The sequence below is a fragment of the Lutra lutra genome, chromosome X, assembly GCF_902655055.1.
Source record: "Lutra lutra chromosome X, mLutLut1.2, whole genome shotgun sequence".
Taxonomy (NCBI): Eukaryota; Metazoa; Chordata; class Mammalia; order Carnivora; family Mustelidae; genus Lutra; species Lutra lutra.
The window spans coordinates 61,157,118-61,177,855 of NC_062296.1; the positions used below are offsets into that span (position 1 = coordinate 61,157,118).

The following is a 20,738-nucleotide window of genomic DNA, read 5'->3' on the forward strand; positions in this document are numbered from 1 at the left end:
ATTTTTAAGTAACCTCTACATCCAACATGGGGCTTGAACTTGAATTTACAACCCCGAGATCAAGAGTCCCATGCCTTACCAACCAAAACCATCAGGTGCCCCAGGGTCCCTCACTCTTAAAAACAGACGCATGAAATAAAAAGTCCCATCCCATCCTTCCCAGGGACACTGCAAGTGTCTGGATGAGATATTTGTAGTTGCTACAGCCATCTAGCTTTCAAGCCTAGGACGAGTCCTAGCACAGATCAGGTCAGGGCCACAAAAGTCTCAGAGGTATGGAGCTGTATCCCTGATGCACCCTACTTACAGCCTAGACTGTCTCAGGATGGCTGCCACGTGAGAAATAAGTTCAACAAGTTCAAATATGTTTTCTGGCGCTTAGAGTCCAAAGCATCCTAAAAGACCCACCTGCCTTAACACAATTTAAGATCTCCTTATAAAACTGTCTTTGGATAATAATTGTGCTCATTATTAATTATATTATAATAATAGCTCCCTTTCATTAAACATGTATTATTTACAAGACATTGTACATCATCTCTTTTAACCCCGAAATCACCCCCATCATCTCCATGTTACAGATGAGGAGTCTGTGTCTCAGAGATGCTATGAGGCAAAGGTCTCAGAATCAGTAAGAGGTGGACATGAGCTTCAGATGCACCTGGGAGGGGCGCCTGGGTGGCTCAGTCAGTTGGGCCTCTGCCTTCAGCTCAGGTCATGATCTCAGGGTCCTGGGATCAAGACCCGCATTGAGATCTGCACTCAACGGGGCATCTGCTCTTCCCTCTCACTCTCCCTCTGTGAGCATTCTCTCTCTCTCTCTCAAATAGGAAAATAAAGTCTTTTTAAAAAATAAAATTAAATTTAAAAAAAAAAATAGTTATCTGGAATACCAAGGACCTGATCTTTCTGAGTTACTGGTATTTCCAAAGCTTAGATATTTTTTTTTGAAACAGCTTTTCTCTTGCTCTCTTACCACTCTGTCTAACCCCAATATCTTCTTCATATGTTCTTCTGCCCATTGCATTATATGGTTTAAAGAATGTTTACCATTCAACCACAACTCAGCAAACATACATGGAATACTATTTATCCCAGATCTTTTTCTTGGTGCTGGGAATAGAATCGTGACCAAAACAGAGGCAACCCCTCTCATGGAACTTAAATGCTAATGGGTAAGTTGGTGGAGAGGAGTGTCATGAAGGAAATGTAAGCAAAGGCAAGGGAAATATTGTGATGTAGGCAGAGGGAGGCTCTAGTAGATTGGGTGGTCCACTGAGGCCTCGCTGAGAAAGTGACTTTTAGAACAGAATCCTAAGTAGAGTAAGGGAAGGAAGCATGATGTTCTTTGGGGGAATAGCGTTCCAGGCACGAGAAACCGAAAGTACAAGGCCCAAAGGTGAGAGTGTGATTGGAACATCAGAGGAAGAGAATTGGGGCTTTAAAGGCAGGAGCGACAGTCACAGGAACTTAGTGATAAGATATAAGGTTGGAGGGTTTGACAGAGGCAAGATCACAGAGGGAGGCTTAGGCCATAGCAAGGCCCTGGCTTTCAATCTAAGTGTGAAGACAACCCATTGGAGGGTTCCTAGTAGGGGTACAGGGTTGGCAAATGTTTCCAAGAATTGCTTTGTAGTGGGTACTGTAGTGTGCCACAGAGATCCCTCTTTGGGAGACTGTGGGCACTCATTCTCCCTGAAAGTTGGGAAGCTGACAGCTCCTGGCTGTGTCCCTTTCTGTAGGCTGAAGAAACCGCCCTGCCCCAAAGATCTGTCCCTTGCTAAGGGTAGCCCCCATCCAGAGACTGGGCCCGGTGGGGTATAAGAGACTCTCCTAGCTTCAAAGCTGCCATGGGATCCGCTGACACCCTTACAGCAACGAGGGCCTAGTTCAACTTCCCCTTCTGCCCGATTCGTTTCCCTCACTCCCTCATAGGCTTTGATCCCAAGAGCACCCTCCCTCCAGAATCCTCCCCATGCTCACATCTCCATCTTGGAGTAAGCATCCTGTGACTTTTTCTTGGTGCTAGGAATAGAATCATGAGCAAAACGGAGGCAGCCCTTCTCCTCATGGAACTTAAATGCTAGTGGGTAGGTCGGTGGAGAGGAGTGTCATCAAGGAAATGTAAACAAAGGCAAGGGAAACATTGTAATGTGGACAGAGGGAGGCTCCAGTAGATTGGGGTCGTCCGCTGAGGCCTCGCTGAGAAAGTGACTTTGAGAACAGAATCCAAACTTGGCAGTTTGGAAAGCAGGTTATTGTGCAGGAAGTGTGGGAGCAGGAGCACTGCTTAGGAGGCCGGGGCAGCCATCCAAGCCAATGACCGTGGTTGCTCGGTCTAGTGTAAGAGACTGGAAACATCTATTACGTATCCATGTACATGCAAGTGGGGACGTCACATAGAATGTTGGCCATATCTTTAGAGTTTAGGGGACAGGTTGGGGCTGGTGAGGTGTTATGGGGAGTGCTGGGATTGAGTAATGCCTGAGGATGAACCCTGAGACATCCAAACATGATATTTGCTCAATTACAAACAGCAGTGATCCCTAAAAGGAACCTATCTGAGAACCATCCCAAATAGCGTACAGAGACGACTGTGACTTCACTCGGATCCCCCACCATACGCTACATTATTACAGCTTTTCAGTGATTACGATGACCCAATGTCAGAAGGTGAGTAGTTATTTCTTGAAGTCTCCTGAAGACATTTCCGGTTTCAACGTCTGGTGTTCTGACACCTGGTTGGGCAATCTGCTCCTGTTATTTATGTTTTTGCTTATTGTCTGTTCCTTCCCAAAGGCTCTGAGGCAACATCCAGCTGTCACTGTAAATATTAAGTTAATAAAGCAAAAGAGAAAATCAAGACTCACGCCCCCTCCCCCAAAAAAGATACCAGTTGAGCAGAAGATCGTTGAGGAGAAGGGAGACAAGCAGCCGGACACGGAGAAGGGAAACTGCTGTCCCGGTGGGGAATCTGAGGGCCTCCAGCAAGGACACAGTGACCAAGGCCTGAAGTGTCCCTGTTTTAGTTTGTCACGCTGTGTGAAATATTACAAGAGAAGCCTCTTGGGTAGGGGGGTCTCTCACAACACACATCTAGCCCACCGCCCGGGCTCCTGGCATATCTTACCATCGTAAGCTTCACCAGGCTGAGGCCAGCCTAGAAATAAAATCTACTCTGCCAAGTGGCTTCAGAACCATAGCCGCACAAGGTGGGTGCTGCATGTTGGGACACCCCTGATTCCTCCTTCCCCTCCACTTTCCAGGCTCCTGTTTCCATCAGCTTTTCCTCAGGTCTCTCCCTGGCCTCCTCCTCCTGGTGTCCTTTCTGGCGGGCAACCTCCTCTTTTTCGCAGATCCTGCTGACAGAAGGAAGAGGGCCTCCAATGTGCCCCCATGCTTCCCAGGGGTCAGGAGGGGGCTGCTAAAAGATGATTTCATGACTTGACATCAGAAAGGTGTGTTCCCTGTTTGAAAGAGCTCGGTGAGGGGCGCCTGGGTGGCATGGTCGGTTGTGCATTGGACTCTTGGCTCTGGCTCAGGTGGTGATCTTAGGGTCATGGGATCAGGCCCCGCATTGGGCTCTGTGTTCGGCTCGGAGTCTGCTTGGGATTCTCTCTCTCCCTCTCTTGCTCTCTGCCCCTCTCTCCAGTTCTCTCTCTCTCTCTCATAAATGAAGAAAGAAAGAAAGAGAAAAAGAAAGACAGACAAAGAAAGAAAGACAAAGAAAGAAAGAAAGAAAGAAAGAGAAGGAAGGAAGGAAGAACTCAGCGAAAAAGCACATGGCTGAGCTAGAATAAAGATGTGTGACCAGGTAAAGCGACACTAAGCTCTATTGGCCTTTTGTCCACCCAGCGGACTGTGGCCTGATGACCCTCCCTCTGGACTTATCCCTGCAGACAGCACTATTTCCTCTGTCTTGAGCAACCTCCCTGTTGTCAGCCTGGAGAGTTTCTCCATTTTGTCTTCAGGGGCTCAGCTCCAGAATGTCCCTCCTCAGGAAGCCAAGGGGAGGAGTCCCCCACCACCCATCGCAGCTTGCAGGGCAATCACACAGTAGCCCTGGCTTGGTGACGTCACCTGGGTCGGTGGGCCCAGGTGGAGCAGCAGGGGCACAGGCAGGGCTGGCAGGTGAGGTCAGCCAAGGTCCCTGGAGACTTGGGCAGGTGGCTTCAGAGGTCCAGTCCTCAGGAAGGGTGGGAAGGGTCACTGAGCGCTGCAAGGCAAGGGCACGAGATTGGAAGCACCTGGGTTCCAGCTATACCCGGGGCCTGGTAGGGAGATGTGGTGAGAACAGGGAAATTAAAGCACCCAGTGAAGACCACTGGCCTAAGGCTGGGTCCAAACCCCATCCTCTGACAAAGATGGGTCTGCCTTAGGGAACAGGACTGAGGCTCTGTGGTCTGTAACTGTCAGCAGCCCCCTGAGAATTCTGCCAGAGGCCCAGTCTCTCTGTTCCTTGTATGCGGGGCCCTCTTGCCCGAGCCTGACAGCGTGCCCTGTCCTGGATTCAGATTTCCTATTGCTGTCTTCTGCCGGCCACCCCCACCACCCCGCAAGACACCCTGGAAACCCAGACCGAGAATGGCAGGACCCTGGCGTGGAAAGCCCACCTTTCCCTGTGAGTGTTCCCTGGCCGCCAAGGCTGTTGCCCTTTGCTCTTCCTCGCCACCCACCATGTTGCCTCTGCCCGAGGAGACGATGTTACACCGCGCATGGACTCTTTTCTGCTCTGAGGGAGCAGCCATGCAGAGCCAGTTTTCCTGGACGTTCATCCACATAGCACTGTTGTCTACAGAGTGCTTGAAAGCACTTACCTCATGCTAAACAGCCCTCATAACGTCTCAATGCTGTCTTCTTTCTTTACCCAACCAGAAATATCTACCGTGGGTGGCTTCACGTGTGTCACTGGGAGTGGAGGTCGGCGGGGGCAGGGGAGAAGGTTGGCTTAACTTGGAGGAACCAGGGGCGCCCTTCCTGGATATGCCCAGTGTCAGTCCCAGCCCTCGAAGCAAGCAGGGGCGAGATTGGATTTGTTCCTTTCTGTGCTTGTTAATTTTAATTTGTTAATTTTATATTTCAGCCGGATACCCAGCTTCCCCTCAGGACTGGGCATGTCATAAATGATCGAGGGAAATAAATAATGAATAAATGCTTCGCTCTTAGATTCCAATTTAAATCCAAGGAGCCCTGGTGAGATCTGAGGCCTGCTCCTGTCAATTGTTTCTTCCAGACTGACCTCCAGATACTAATTGGCTCATTTAAATTCCTTCTTTTGAGGGCTTGTTGCAATGGAAGTGAAATAATTAAAGAGCAGCAAACTTGAGTTTGTGGCTGGATACGTTTGAAGCTATGTCATTACCATGAAGATGCCAGGAACCATATGAAACTGTGGTCCAGGGAAATGACAGTGGGTTTTAATTTTTCTCCTGCAAGTGATGTTGCTTAGGATAAAAATATGAATATTAATGATGATTCTTGATCCTTGCTTGCTTGTATCTTGATGTGTGCCAAAAATACTGGCTTAAGCCAGTGCTTTTCACAAATGACATGGTTGTGGGTGGGGGGAGGAATGATTGCACATGTGTGGCATACTGGGTAAATGGCTAAGGTCACTCCATGCCTGGAAGTGAGCAGCTTGGGAGCTCTGGCCACCCAAGACCCCGTCTCTCTGCCCAGAGGGTTGATGGCCCCCAGGTCCTTGCACACATCACCCAATTTGTGGTGGGACCTATCACTGGGGGAGAGACTAAACATCACTTAAACACATGTGTGATTTCAAAGCTTTAGCAGGGGAAAGACAATGATGAGAGATTATGCTGAAGAACGATTTGTGACAAAGGGATTGTCAGGAAAGGCATCATTGAGGAAATGATACATCATCAGTGATCCAAAGGATTTAGCCAAGTGAAGACTGCATCAAAGAACTTTCTAGAGAGAAGGAGCTGAGACAGAAAAGGACTGGATATATCTGAGGATTTATAAGCAAAGCTAGATGGCTAGAAGTTTCTAAGGGACAGAAGAGTGCCTTGGGGCATGGAAGCAGGCAGGGAGGGAAGAGAGCAGAAAGAGCCTTCTGTGCCGCCATATGTGGTCTTATCCAAAGGGCAACCAGCAGCTATTAGTGGGACTTGAGTCCCAACTGACAGGACCGGACTTGCATTTTTGAAAAGACCACTCGGGCTACTCAAATGGTATGATAAAAGAGACACCTGGACATTTGGGCAGGAAATAACCAGAGAGATGGTAGTTGAGGAATAAAGTAATTCAAGGTGTATTTTTGAAGTCGGAGTCCTCATAGACTACAAACTGTGATGTCGAATCTTCTTTTTCTTCTTAAGGCTACCATGTAACGTTACTAACAGCTTTCGCCCACATTATCCTAATGAATGCTTCGAACCACTGAAGAGCTCCATGGAGCAGGTGAGAAAAAGCATCCTCAGGTACCAAGATTCAAACCCAGTTGACCCCAGAGACCCAGCTCTTAACTCGCATGCTCGTCTGCAAAGGAGGATGACTTTACAAGGAATCAGTTCCTTTTTTTAAAAGATTTTATTTATTTATTTGACAGACAGAGATCACAAGTAGAGAGGCCGGCGGAGAGAGAGAGATGGGGAGATGGGGAAGCAGGCTCCCTGCTGAGCAGAGTGCAGGATTTGGGGCTTGATCCCAGGACCCCGAGATCATGACCTGAGCTGAAGGCAGAGGCTTTAACCCACAGAGCCACACAGGCGCTACCAAGGAATCAGTTTCTAAAGACAGTTCTCAAGGCCAAGAAATCAACATGTGCGTGTCGCAATCCTGAGTATGCTCAGTGCTGCATTACATCTAAGAACTGAAACCAACAGCTTTCTTGGCCCCGAGGTAAACCATACAAGAACCAGTCAAAACAACTTGGCATCTTGTCCCAGGAAAGACTTGTTCCTGGAATACAAAACTTTGAACTGCCAGCAATAGCCTATATCTCCAGACTAACAGCTTGCTTGTCAAGACTCATTTCAAAGACACGGACCTCACTGTGCCTAGCCATTTTAAACTATGATGTCATAGATTGCCAATCCCAATGAGCCTTCTTTAAAAAAAATATATATATATATATATTTTATTTATTGGAGAGTGAGAGAGCCAGAGAGAGGACATGAGCCTGGAGGAAAGGAAGAAGCCAGCTTCCCGCTAAGCAGGGAGCCCGACGTGGGGCTTGATCCCAAGACTCCGGGATCATGACCTGAGCCCAAGGCAGACAGACGCTTGATGGACTGAGCCACCCAGTCGTCCGTCCCAACCAGTCTTCCACTTTGCAAGATCAGCCTTAAGAATCACCCAGAAGCCTATAAACCCTGCCCTAATCTCTTCGCTTTGAGGACACTGCTAACACTGCTGATATGATGTCCTTCTTCACTGCAGCAAGTCTAATAAACCTAGCTTTGCTCGATCGGCACATTGCCTCGTCTTTTGGGAGGTGACAGGTTGACAGGTGCCTGGTAGGTTACTTTTACTTTGAGGTCCTACTACCTGAAGGGAGGACCAACAAGGGTTTCTACAAGAGCCCAGTACTCAGTCATGTGCAGAGTCTGAAGGAACTTGGCTTAGAAGAATTTCTCTTCTGTCGTTCATGGAAGGGGCAACACTGGGGCCTGGTTTTGTGTTTATCTGAGACAAATACCTTTGCTTCTGAGGATCACAGTTTCCAGCCTTTTTGTACCTAAAGGACAAAACTAAGAAATGGCTCTCCTCAGGTGTGTGTGTGGTGGAGTGGGGCAGGGGGGTGGGGGACGGCATTCGTGGAAGCAGGAGAGAGCTCATTTGTTTTTAAATCATTCAACATTCTACTTGCTGCTCCAGATTCAGGCCCCCAAAAGAGCAGGAATCTGAGGACTGAGCAATGCTGGCATTTAATTCTTGGTTTTCAAGAGCATTATGGTCCATGCTGTAGACTGAACAATGACCCTAACAAAGACGTTTGTGTCCTACACCTGGAACGAGGAATACATTACCTTCCATGGCAAAAGGGACCCTGCAGATATGATTAAGTTAAGGATTGTAAAATGGGGAGACTACCCAGGACCCAATTATTTATTTGTTTGTTCATTTATTCATTAAATTTAAATTTTTTTTCAGTGTTCCAAGATTCACTGTTTATGCACCACACCCAGTGTTCCATGCAATATGTGCCCTCCTTAATACCCACCACCAGGCTCACCCAACCCCCTCCCCCCCTCCCCTCCAAAACCCTCAGTTTGTTTCTCAGAGTCCAGAGTCTCTCATGGTTCCTCTCCCGCTCCGATTTCCCCCAACTCACTTCTCCTCTCCATCTCCCAATGTCCTCCATGTTATTCCTTATGCTCCACAAATAAGTGAAACCATATGATAATTGACTCTCTCTGCTTGACTTATTTCACTCAGCATAATCTCTTCTAGTCCCGTCCATGTTGATTCAAAAGTTGGGTATTCATCCTTTCTGATGGAGGCAGAATATTCCATTGTATGTATGGACCATATCTTCTTTATCCGTTCGTCTGTTGAAGGGCATCTTGGCTCTTTCCACAGTTTGGCGATTGTGGCCACAGCTGCTATGAACATTGGGGTACAGATGAAGTGTGCTCAATTATTAACACAAGTATCCTCCTTAAGAGGGAGTCGGGGGCGCCTGGATGGCTCAGTTGTTTGAGCGACTGCCTTCGGCTCCGGTCATGATCCCAGAGTCTCGGGATCGAGTCCCGCATCTGGCTTCCTGCTCAGTAGGGAGTCTGCTTGTCCCTCTGACCTTCTCCCCTCTCATGCTCTCTCTCTGTCTCTCTGTCAAATGAATAAGTGAAATCATAAAAAAAAAGAAAGAGGGAGTCGGGAGGACGAAAGTTGAGGAGGAGGTGATGGGTCCGTGGTAGCAAGAGACCGGAGTGGTCTGGCACCAGCCAAACACGCCAGCAACCTCTAGATGCTGCAAGAGGCAAGGAATAGATTCTCCCCTGGAGCTTCCAGAAGGAATCAGCTCTATTGACATTTTCATTTTAACCCTGTAAGACTAATTTCAGACTTTTGACCTCTGGAGCTGTAAGATCTTGAGTTCGTGTTGTTTTAAGCCATTGAATTTGTGTTCATTTGGGATAGGAAGGATAGGAAACTAATACAGCTGGCAGGATTAAAAGGGCAGGCATAACCAAGGTGGTTGGTTTGTCAGAGAAGCTGATCCTGCCTTTAGCCTGTCTCCATGGACCCCACCCCTGCCACCTCCCAGGGAACTTGGCTTAAGGAGGCACACTCCAGCCTGCTCTGAAAAATATAAAGGCCATAGCCTCTTTGGGCCCACCTAAGGGCCCCACATCCACACCTCCCATGTTCCCTGGTTGATACTGATACAATGGTCCGTGGTAGTCAGGTGAGGGCACAGGATGCATAAGCACACCTCTCTTTCTTAATATAAATTGAATTCCCTGTGAGGCCTATTTAGCGTATATCCAGCCTGGGGTACACAGTTTACCGATGTGGTTTTCCCAGGGCACGGTTGCTGAGGTCCTTGTCTTCAGTTTGTCTGAGATCCCATGAACTGAAACCACAGCATTCAGGCACAGTTCAGGATGCCAGGCACTATTAGCCATATGTTCTCTGAATTTATATAGCCCCGAATAATATAGGCTGTTTGGAGGACTTCTAAGGTGGTCCCGGTACAATATAGTATCTGAAAGAAACACAATTTAGCCCCCCAAGTACTCACTGCACCACACGACTCTTAGCCAGACTTCCTAAAGACCCTCCTCACCTTCTGCGTTCCTAGGTGGTCAAGGCAGCTTTTGCAAACCCTTTTTCTCCAGCTACACTCCAGAGCCCCAAGTTGACTTTCTAGAACTTTTTCTCTTCCACCCATCCCCCAAGCCGCTCTCTCCTGCTTTTCCTGGATTAGGTCCCTGCTCTAACCAAGGTAAAAGTAATTCCTTCCACCTCTTTCTTGGCTCCCACACATTTTCCTCACCCAGTACCCAGACAGACACAGTAGAAGCCAAGCAACCAACATAACAAAACAATCTTTCTGGGGCATTTGGGCAGAAGAAAGGCTGTGGATATTAAATACTAAATATTTCTGATCCAGGTAGCAACTGGGAAGTAAGAGAGCACAGACAAGTAAGTGTGTCTGGAGGTGACACTTAGTCCCCAAGAACGAAACTCTTGAATGCTTTAGGCTTTCCGTTGAAACAGCAGTATTTGGCCAGAAGATGGCACTCTTTTAAAACAAATTTAGGCGGCCCCTGCGCACGGGGGGGGGGGGGGGGGGCTGGAAGAGAGTCCTAGTTAATACAGATCTCTGGGGGAGGGTGGGGTGGCGGAGAAGGGCTGGGTAGTGAACAGTGGTCCATGGGGCAAATGGGACTTAACATTCAGCATTTATCGAGGTTGCTGGTTGTGATTTTCTTTACCCTTTCGCCATGCTGTCTGCCAGGGACAGGATGCTTGTCCCCATAAAATTCTTGTTGAAATTCTAACCCTTATGTTGATGGCATTAGGAGGCGGGGCCTTTGGGAGGTGCGTGGGTCAGGAGGGTGGAGCCCTCAGGAATGGGATTAGTGTTCTTAACAAAGGAAGCCACAGAGACTCCCTCCTACCATAAAGGGACACAGTGAAAAGGCATCGTCTGTGTACCAGAAAGTGGGCTCTTATCGGACACCAAATCTGCTGGAGACTTGATCTTGGACTTCCAGCCTCCAGAACTGTGAGAAACAAATTTCTGCTGTAGACAAGCCACCCAGTTTACGGTGTTTTGTTGACAGCCCAAATGGACTAGGACTCCATCTTGTTATTTTGTACTTCCTTTCTCGGCCCGATGCAGTGTTCTCACTCAGTTGCCACACAGTGACGCTTATGGAGGCTTCAGGCAGATCCTAGAAACTTCCCCTTAAATCTCATGTCCCCCCAGAACACTTCCCCTGCAGTCATATATCCTATGTTTTTCTGTCACAGCACAGACCAGATTCACAGTGAACATGTGCTCTACAAGGTGGGGTCTGTCTCGTTCACTGCTGAATTCCAGCTCGGTGCCTACCAACACATAGTAGGTGCCCAGTAAGCGTGTGTTGAGTGACTGCCTGTTCCTCTGAGGTCTCAGCCGGCCCCTTCAGGTTAACAGACATACTTGACATTTTCCCCACCACCTTGGTATAAAGCAGACAGCAGCTTCATAGTTTTAAAAATCCATCCAATGTTGATGTCCTGTTTACTAAAATTACACTGTAGTCAGCGCAGATGGAATGCTGACGGAAGAGCTGAGTTCTATCTCACTGCGAGGATGTGATTTTTCCAGTAAAGTTTGGCACTGTTCTTGTCAATCACAGCATTGACAGGGCTGGAGATAAGCATTGCCCTGGGTGGGCTGAGGGAAGGGTTAGCTCTTGAGGGAGATTTTTGGTCTAAGAGGGACTCGGGAGGAGTTCTTTTCCCCCTTGTCTTTTTGATCTTCCAAACCCAGCCTCTCTTCCCTGTTCTAAATAGTTTTAGAGAATGGTTGCTGGTCTTGGTACCATTTTGCAGAAAATCAAAGGCATCCTAAAACAATCTGTCATTTCAGTGAAGTAAAACCGAGCCTTGTCTTACTTATCAGAGACTTCAGAAAAATTTTGACAATTGTGAGCAAAGCCTCAACACGTTTTCATCAGTTAACAATCTTTTAAGGCACTTTGAATATAGATACTTCTGAGAGAGGCGGGTATTGCCCAGGTCAGCCACAATCCCCACTGGTCCCTAAGGCATCATACCTACTGCTGTTCATTTTCAGCTGCCTCACTCCTGAGAACATCCGATTTGGGACTCCTGCTCATAAGTTCACATCCCCCCACCTTGATCTGTTAGCAACCTGTTGAAGGGGCTTCTTCATTGAGATAGAGATTGAAGCATTTCTAGAGTTTCTTCCAATTTTAGTTTTTTCTTCCACCTAACTAGTACAGAAGTACAACCTTCTAAAAGCAGTTCCCTTATCTAACAGGGATAGGCTCATGGAGATAACTCCATTCTATCTGTAAAACCAAAGCTCAAGTTCAAGTTTCATACATGACAAAGGGCAACTGTATTCTCCTGGGGAGTAAGTGGATACTGTGGGTGCCTCTCCCTGGATCCCGCTGCTACTGGGAATACAGGCTGATCTCAGTTCACTGCAGTTCCTCACTAGGAATGGTCCTTGGACCTGCCTCACCCAACCCAAGGCACCGGCTCTCAGAGGGCAGCTAAGGAAGGGATAGAGGCCCAATCCCTTGTTTCAGTGGGGATCAATTCTGAAGGGCCATCCCAGCTCCCCCCTTAGGATCTGCTGAGGCCTCAGCTGCAATTGCTTAGTAGGTCAACTCCTGCCCACTCTTGCCTTGCTCACCCTCCTGAGCTATATTTCCTGAGAGCCGTCCCCAATAGCTTCTGCCCCTATTCTCCAATCTTGTTTCCAGGGAATCCAATCTAAGAAAAGGAATGAACCAAGACAGAGGGTGACTTTGCCTCTGCCATACCAGTAGAGGCCGAAATGTTACCAGAGCGCTGGCGACAAATGTATAAATCCCATAATGATGCCCTGAAACAAATCTTAGAAGTCATTGGGTGCGACCCACCCTCTTCCAGATGGGGAGACTGAAACAGAGAGCCACAGTGATCGGCTCAAGGCATCAGAAGCTCCTTAGGTGAGAAAGCGACTATTAAGACTCCACACTGATTGTGACCCTGGCAGGAACACAGTATTCTAGCATTTGATTAGCTCCCAGGAAACCCTGACAGAACGTGAAAGTCAAAGGGAACTATGAGAATTTGGGAGTCAGTACGAGGTAGCCTCGTAAGCCCATCCCTCACTGATTAAAAAGAGGAGCCAGGTCTGCGTCAGGGATGGTAGTGCACTTTATTAACAAACAAAACAGTACCATACGGGCAAAATCATTACTTCAACGGCAAAACACACACATATGCATACTCCCACATGTAGCACTGGGGCACATTTCAGACAGAACATTAGGCACCAAGTTCACAATCAAACGAAACAGAGTTCACAATCCTTCGGTATTTTCTCTTCAGTGCGGTTCAAGACCTTCCTTAACAGTTGTCACAAAAAGGTTACCTTTTTAAGTTTAATTCTCGACCTTACTGTGGAGTGAGGCCCACGCAGCCTTCAGGACTTTGAAGCAGATGCCAGGCTCTATCAGCTGCTTAAACTGCCTCTAGTTTCTTGGGGTGGGAAGAAAGACCTATAGGATCTTGGTGGTGGACAAATAAAATGGTGGGAGTTCTCAGCTCTGATTTCGCATCTCAGCACACCTGGAATAGCATTCATTTTTAAGCTCGATCTACGGTTTAATCAACAGTTAAATGGGGCTGATCTCATTTGGGTAAATGATTGGTTTTCTAAAAAGTTTGAAAGGAGGGTAAATTCCGTACTCAGGAGTCCTTCAGCATTAAACACAGATAATGTTAACAACCTCCTTACTGTTAAAACTGCTACAGTTAAGAAGTTGAAGTCAGCATTTCCCAAAAGGGGTGTCAGAACAAAGTTAATCAGTAAGTGAACAGAAACAACTGAAAAGGATCAGGGCTGTGATTTCTCCGAGCAGTTTGATATAATATGCACCAACTCTTTATGGACTGGAGCATATCCAAGATATTACCCAAACTCCTAGTTAGCCAAAACGCTTTTCAATTACAAAGTAAAGAGTGGCGGAAAAATCCTGCTCTTTGCTCTTAGGATAGGCAAAACTGGAAACCTTAAGCCCTCATTATCAGGGTCCAGAGACTTGTGAATTAATAAGGTTAATTATGTAATAAACTTGGGTTGATTTTCCCTGGCAATCTTTAATTCTCATTCAGTAGAAGATAGGAGATTAGGTTAAGAGGTATTAGGAGATAATAAGGGTAGGAAAATCCTGAAAATGGGAAGAGCAGTATGAGAGAAGAAGCAGTAGATTCACCAGCTATAAAACAATCATGTGACATTCAGTAGAGGAGCAAACACAATGGTATCACTCTCTTATAAAAGTATAAAATGATCAAGACACATAAGGATTGGCCTGATTAATTTAAAAAGGTAAACTGGAATGAAGCTTATTGAATAATGTGTGGAAGTATACCCAGCAACATTTTTATGTAAAATTTTTGGTCCACAAAAGAGTAAACTTCGGCTATCTAGAATCTTCTTCTAAAATGAAATGCCTCATTCATCAGTGATATGGGATAAGGTGAACTCTGTATCCACCTGTGGACCCAAGTCCACTGAGCCTTGTCAACTGCTTTCTTTGATCACATTGGTGTTGACTTTTTCCCCTAGATGCTTATATGTAGAACAGTAGTCTTTTATGGCTGAAACCTCTGGAGGGGGCTTTAAGAAATCTGAGTTTTTTAAATGGTGAAGGCCAGAAAGAGGTGGGCACTGTTCTGGGTGCACATTACTCCTAAAATAGAGAACTCAGTCTTCATATTAAAACCACTCAATTTCTGAAATAAGTCAAGCAGAGAGAGTCAATTATCATATGGTTTCACTTATTTGTGGAGCATAACAAATAGCATGGAGGACAAGGGGAGTTAGGAGAAGGGAGTTGAGGGAAATTGGAAGGGGAGGTGAACCATGAGAGACTATGGACTCTGAAAAACGATCTGAGAATTTTGAAGGGGTGGGGGGTGGGAGGTTGGGGGCACCAGGTGGTGGGTATTGTAGAGGGCACGGATTGCATGGAGCACTGGGTGTGGTGCAAAAATAATGAATACTGTTATGCTGAAAAAATAAAAAATTAAAAAACAAAACAAAAAAAAACCACTCAATTTCATGTCTGTTATAAACTTAATAACTAAAGTCGGTGAGATTATAATATAAAGCCCCAGTTTCCTTTCTCTATTTGATAGTCTCAACAAATAGCAATCAGAATTTATCATGTGTATTTCAGTTCCTATTTGAGAGTGATCAGCATGTTAATATTTACTCAAAGGTAACTCCGTCATTTAAGTTAACGGATCTGCTTAATTCTACTGTGGTCCTAGGAAAAAAGAAAAAAAAATACACCACTAGGGGCCTTCAGACAGCCAGGGTTTACCTGAAAAAACGAAAATACTTTTTTGAAATCGGCAGAGGAGTTTATCGTGCTGTCTAGCCATCTTCCAAGAGGAAGAGAAAATGCCTACTGCAGTCAGTCTCCTGCAGCGCTCACCAGGAGGCCTCCTGGGGGACAGTCCCACCACTAGTCTGCTCTGCTCTCCTGGGGAGCTACACACAAGTCACAGCAAGTCACCTGAAACATCAGACTAGATGTCTAGAGACTTCACAGGAAGAAGTGGCCAGGATGACCCATAAGATGCCCCTCAGTGGTCTACACCTCCATTGTTTTCATTTCTCTTTCACTGCCTCCTCCAAAGGGGGAGCTGTTCATCCCCAGGCTCAGCCCCACCTCTTGGCTCTGGACCCACACTTCCCCATTTCCCAAGGAGTGAAAAGGACGGTCACAGGCTGGGTTGCCTCCTATTCAACCTCTACAAAGAGAAAGCGAACCGCTTCATTTCTGCAATTATTCAGCGTTTCATGTTATAAAAGAACAAAACAGGACACAGAAATTGTTTCTCATCAGCATTTCAATCACATATCTTGAAATTAGGGAGCTGGTCACAAGGTTTTATTCTACCAGCCAACACAAGTTAGTTGACACAAGGCAAAGAATGTGATGGAGCTTTGATCTTACTGAAATTAACGAGGTGATTCTTTGGGTGGTTTTTACGTTGACACCAACTGAGACTAAACTTATGGGTGAAAACCAGTGCATTTAAAGATGGTCCAATGATTCGGCCTTTGCCAACATTTTGCTTTTGATGATGCTGGGAAAAGAGTAAGCAGAAAGCGTGAGGCCGAAACCTCAAGATCGTGTCAGCAGCCTGAATTTGTACGCCACAATCCATAGGGCAGTGACTGATGTGGAGAAGCCAATGATCTTCAGCAGGCCTGCCACGGAAGGGAGGTTCCTCTCCCAGAAGGTGTGGGTGATCTCCATAGCTGGAACATCCTGGATGGATGAGTAGACAGCATTAGCAGAGCGATTCTCGTTCGCCTGGACAAGGGCAGGCAGAACATATCCGCCAGGCCAGCACGTGGACATACGCCCGACAGCGGCATCTACAATGACCTTAAGAGCTAGAAGATGAGAGTCAAGAGCTTTACGTTCGATCACTGGCCCATGGAGAAGAAGCCGCGAAACTCACCTTTGATTCAGGTTCCTGGACTCTTATGTCTTTTTTGGCCACCTTCCCCAAAGCATTCAAGACCTACAAGAAAGTGACCATGGTGTTACGAAGTGAGCTTCTAAAGTCCCCATGGACTTGGCCCCACGCGCCATCAAGGAGCCCCCCAGGAGCGGAGGGAGTGGCAGAGAAGTGGAGGTGCACATTTATCTGTGTCAAGAGCTGGAAAGGCCCGATGCCAAAACCACCACCGGCCTCAGGCAAGACAGTGACGTCCCCGCTGCCTTACCTCTCTAGCTGCCCGTTCACCGGCCTCTACTGCCCCTTCCATGTAACCGCTCCAGTGTGTGGCTGTCTCTGTGCCAGCAAAGTAAATCCTGCCAACCGGTTGGCGAATGACCCTTTGAGAGAACAGAGAGGTCATGTACAGTTACCTGGGAAGGCGCAGAAGGTCACTGAGCCCACTGCTGCCCTCATTTACCACAGATAAGACCGCGCAACTCAGATCATTTCCAAAACTCCTGTGTGGCTCAGCCAAAGGTGAAAGGCCCCTCCCTGTTCCCTGGGCCTGTGCCCAGGGATGTGAACTTTCAAGCCAGAGAGAATCGGGCTGTCAGATCATTAATCACTAACGGTGACACTGGCCTTTTCCTAGCCAGCTAGGATCAGAAGACAAGAACACACATGAAATCTATAATCAGATTTCTTGGCTGTAGGTTTCCTGTTTGCAGTCCATTCTACTCCCGACACCATCTTTTCAAAGGAGTGCAGTCTTCACGAGAGGGGATCCGGCAGCAGACCCGAGCCAAGTGGGCACTCCCAGGGTATCAGGAGGAACCACAGTGGTGAATGGGAAGACAGGGAGAGGAACTGATTTCCAGCAAAGGACAGACCCGAGGGATTAGATGTCTGTCTGTCTCAAAATAACCACGTCTGTACAGTTAGCTTTTGTGAATTTATGTGGAGATTGGCTGAGGACAGGGAAATGGGCCTTCCCTTCCAAAGAGGTCTTGGCAAAGAAAGCCACAGAAGGACTGGGCTGAATGGGCAAGTGTCTACTCCTAGCTCATCAGCTTTGAAACCGACCACGTCCGCAGCTATTCTCATCCACTCTCCCTAGTGGCACGCCCTGTACCCCGCAAGGCCTTCTTGCCTTTTTCCAATTCAGAAATCTCTGGTTTCATCTGTCCTTGATTCTAGTTTCCACTTCTGGGCTTCTACTCTGCCTTCCGAACTATTCCAGTTCATCAATCCCGTTATCACTAACAAAAAGACTATTTGATTCAATATATTAAAAACAAAGAAAAATCTTAGTGAACAAGTCCCTCTTTCTCTGTGGATACACGTGAGCTGGAGGTAACTTTCTAGCTCAGCTCCCCTGGGAACCTGATGGAAGGTAGCCTGCCACGGACATTATCCAGTGACACGCTTACGCCCAAACGACTCTCCCCCTGCCCCTCACTTGGATAATGGCATGGGGGCTGGGAAGGCCGTCAGGAGTTGCAGACATCCAGCAGGAAGCTCTCTCTCTGGGCTTCCCCGAATCCGTGCAGAGATCCCCTCCTCACAGGTTAGCTGTCCACGGAAGGGACAGCTCTGCCAATGATGAGAGGCTGCAGTGAGATGTCTGCAGCCAACGTCCGTAGGCGGAGATGGGCACCCAGAAGCCTAGGGCAGTCGCATGAAACTCGATGTCTCATCAGGCTCAAGAAAGCCAGTGGGAGGACATGGCAGCTTGCAGAGTGCTCATATGGAGCACTGACAGTGGGAGCACTCACATCTGAAATCCTCACCAGCGCTCTGCTATTGTTCTGTGTGGTGATGGCTAAGCTCCTACGTACCAGCATCTTGATTCTCCTATGGACACCCAGAAATCTACACACTAACTACAGAGCATTTGAAATTAGAATGCTGACTACTATTTCTATAATTCCCCCCAAACTTTGCTTATGAATTTAGTGTGGTGCATGACGGGGCGCCTGGGTGGCTCAGATGGTTAAGCATCTGCCTTTGGCTTGGGTCATGATCCCGAGGTCCTGGGATCGAGTCCCACATTGGGCTCCCTGCTCAGGAGGGAGCCTCCTTCTCCCTCTGCCTGGCGCTCCCCCTACTTGTGCACATGCGTGCACTCTCTCTCGGTGACAAATAAGTCTTTAAAAGAAAAAAAGGTTGGTGGATGTCTTAGAATAATCGGGATGGTGTCTGGGTCATACCTGCCATAATGCGTCATGATCCCGGGGGGGAAGTAGGCAGTGTAGCAGCCCCCGGAGTACTGTTCCTCGCACCAGTTCTTCTCTTCGTAATGCACCGGCTGCATTTAATAGGGAGAGAATTCCAAAGGAAAGACAAAACTGAAACACTACCGGTCAACCATGAAGGCTCTTGTGTGTTTTACTTTAACAAAAGTTTACGTTAAAAAAAAAAGATGGCCCTGTTTTTCTTTTTAAGGGGAAACAGGACCATGCCAAGTAAATGGCCTTCAAGGAGGTATCAAGTGACAAAACATGTATACTTTGACTTTTTTGACCTCTTGATGAGGGAAGGCATGGAATATTCCAGCATCTAGGAGAGAGGGCGCTGCCACGCAGACTCTGAAATCTTTAGTCTAAGTCTACAGGAAGCCCCAGCAACAATCCGATTCTGGAAAGGCCTGCTCAAATCTCTGGATTCTCTAAACTAACAGACTTTATTTCCCCATCTACTACAGCTGAAAAAAAAAAAAAGGTGGAGGGGAGGAGGCATAAGATAAGCACAACGCAGGAGTGCCGGGAAGGCTCAGTCAGTTGGGGGGTCTGACTCTTGATTTTGGCTCAGGTCATGATCTTGGGGTCCTGGGATGGAGCCCCGCATCAGGTGCTGCACACAGTGCAGAGTCTGCTTGTCCTTCTCCCCCTACTCCTCCACCCATCTGCACAAACCCCTCTCTCACTATCTCTAGAATAAATAAACAAAATCTTAAAAAAAAAAAGATAAGTATAGTGTCTAAGAAAGGCTTTTTTAGGAGCCATTTCTCTGAGCTGGGAAAGTGAATGATGGGAATCCTGGTAAAACGGGGACAATTAGAGATGAATAATGGTTTCTAAGAGACATGAGAAAACCTGCTCTGAGTTCTTCCCTAATGGAGTCTGGGAGTTTATTGTTTCAACAGTTCAGAGGTAATCCCCTGAAAGAGCCCCCAGTTAGCTAATAGCAACTTCAGATAGAATTTCATTCCCGTCATCCCTTTCGGTGGTGGACTGAAAGCACTGGAATCCCTTACGTGAGCTGTGAATGAATTGTACAAATGGAGAAATCCATTAGTGTGGCTTTGACGTGAGAGAGCCTAGATTCCGCCCATCCTGTCGAGCACACCCTAGAGTGCGCTCACCAACAAACAAGGATATATATGGGATTTTGCTTCAGAGCAGTCAGTTGGTTTTGATGGGAGGGCAGGACGTCTGTTGTGGGAACTGATCTCACCCACCCTGGAGATACCTGTAACTCCAGGCCCTGAGGGCAACTGGCTGCCAGTTATCCAGCCCAAGGAACTGCTGCATCAGAAATTGCATGCACCTGTGACTAAAGTTAATCCTCCAGTAAGCATATCCTTTCATAAGATTCTCTTTGTAAGACTGTCAGGAAACCAGACTCTGCTTTGCTTCACCACGTAGAGCAAACAGAGCAGAACCTTCCAAGGATTAAAGCTGAGGGTTTCTTACTTGTAAAGCTTCTTGGGATCCTAATACTTTGGCATAGAGCTCACAGATCTTCTTCTTCCTGCAAAAGAAGAATTAAAAAAATGTTAAGGAAGTAATAACTGAGGAGTAGAGAATAAACACAGTGAGTTTACTCATTATCATTGGCTCTCACCCATGAACCAGGTGTATTAAGGAAAATCTAAAATCAATGGTAACTACACAACATGAACAGTTCCATGAATCTCTGCACTCGGGTCAACCCTCTATGCCTCAATATGGTCATCCGATTTGAAGATGCAACAGAATTTTCCTTCTACAGTTTTGCCTCTTTTACTACCCAATATCCTATCTATTCAAGATTCAAATGGGGAAAATAAGATTCAGTGAAGTACACTCGGTATAGGAAATGATGCTAAGTCACTTTTCTGGAACACATAGAATTCTAGAATAATCCCTTTTAGGAGTCCACAGTCCACATGACAGTGTCTTTTAACTATTCTCTACTTATGTCTTACCTGAAGCTCATTTAATCTTTTAAGTATAACATAAAATATGCCACACCATGAGAGGCCTACAGCCATTCTACTCTAGTCATCAGGCACGTGACAGAATGGTCTACAGTACTTCCAAGGAATGTGCTACACGATGTTACCTCAGTCAGTCTTTGGCTACCCTCATAACTCATTATGTAAATATCTATCACAGCTCATGACAAGTGGTAGAGCTTAAAAAAAAAAAAAACAGTAGCTCACTGATCTAAACGCTCCTCGAAACAGGTATTTTTAAACTCACAACCACTCTTGGGGAAATTAAAAAGTGCTAATTTACTAAAATCACCCCCTTTTCAAAATAAATGGTTCAGTTTCAGGATTTGTTTGAACAGGTTCACACTGG

The 20,738-nt window shown here is 46.8% G+C and overlaps 1 protein-coding gene across 2 annotated transcripts in view; it reads right to left on the reverse strand.

Moving 5' to 3' along the window:
• Nucleotides 1–15,549: 15,549 nt before the first annotated feature.
• MAOA (monoamine oxidase A) overlaps nucleotides 15,550–20,738 on the reverse strand; it is a 68,546-nt gene continuing 63,357 nt past the window's right edge. For both annotated transcript variants that reach the window (XM_047715216.1, XM_047715218.1), the window contains exons 11-15: nucleotides 19,866–19,923; nucleotides 18,381–18,478; nucleotides 16,457–16,568; nucleotides 16,189–16,251; nucleotides 15,550–15,992 (exon numbers count right to left, since the gene is read on the reverse strand). In XM_047715216.1, coding sequence (XP_047571172.1) covers nucleotides 15,846–15,992; nucleotides 16,189–16,251; nucleotides 16,457–16,568; nucleotides 18,381–18,478; nucleotides 19,866–19,923 — 478 coding nt within the window. In that variant the 3' untranslated portion in view covers nucleotides 15,550–15,845. The remainder of the gene's footprint in view (nucleotides 15,993–16,188; nucleotides 16,252–16,456; nucleotides 16,569–18,380; nucleotides 18,479–19,865; nucleotides 19,924–20,738) is intronic.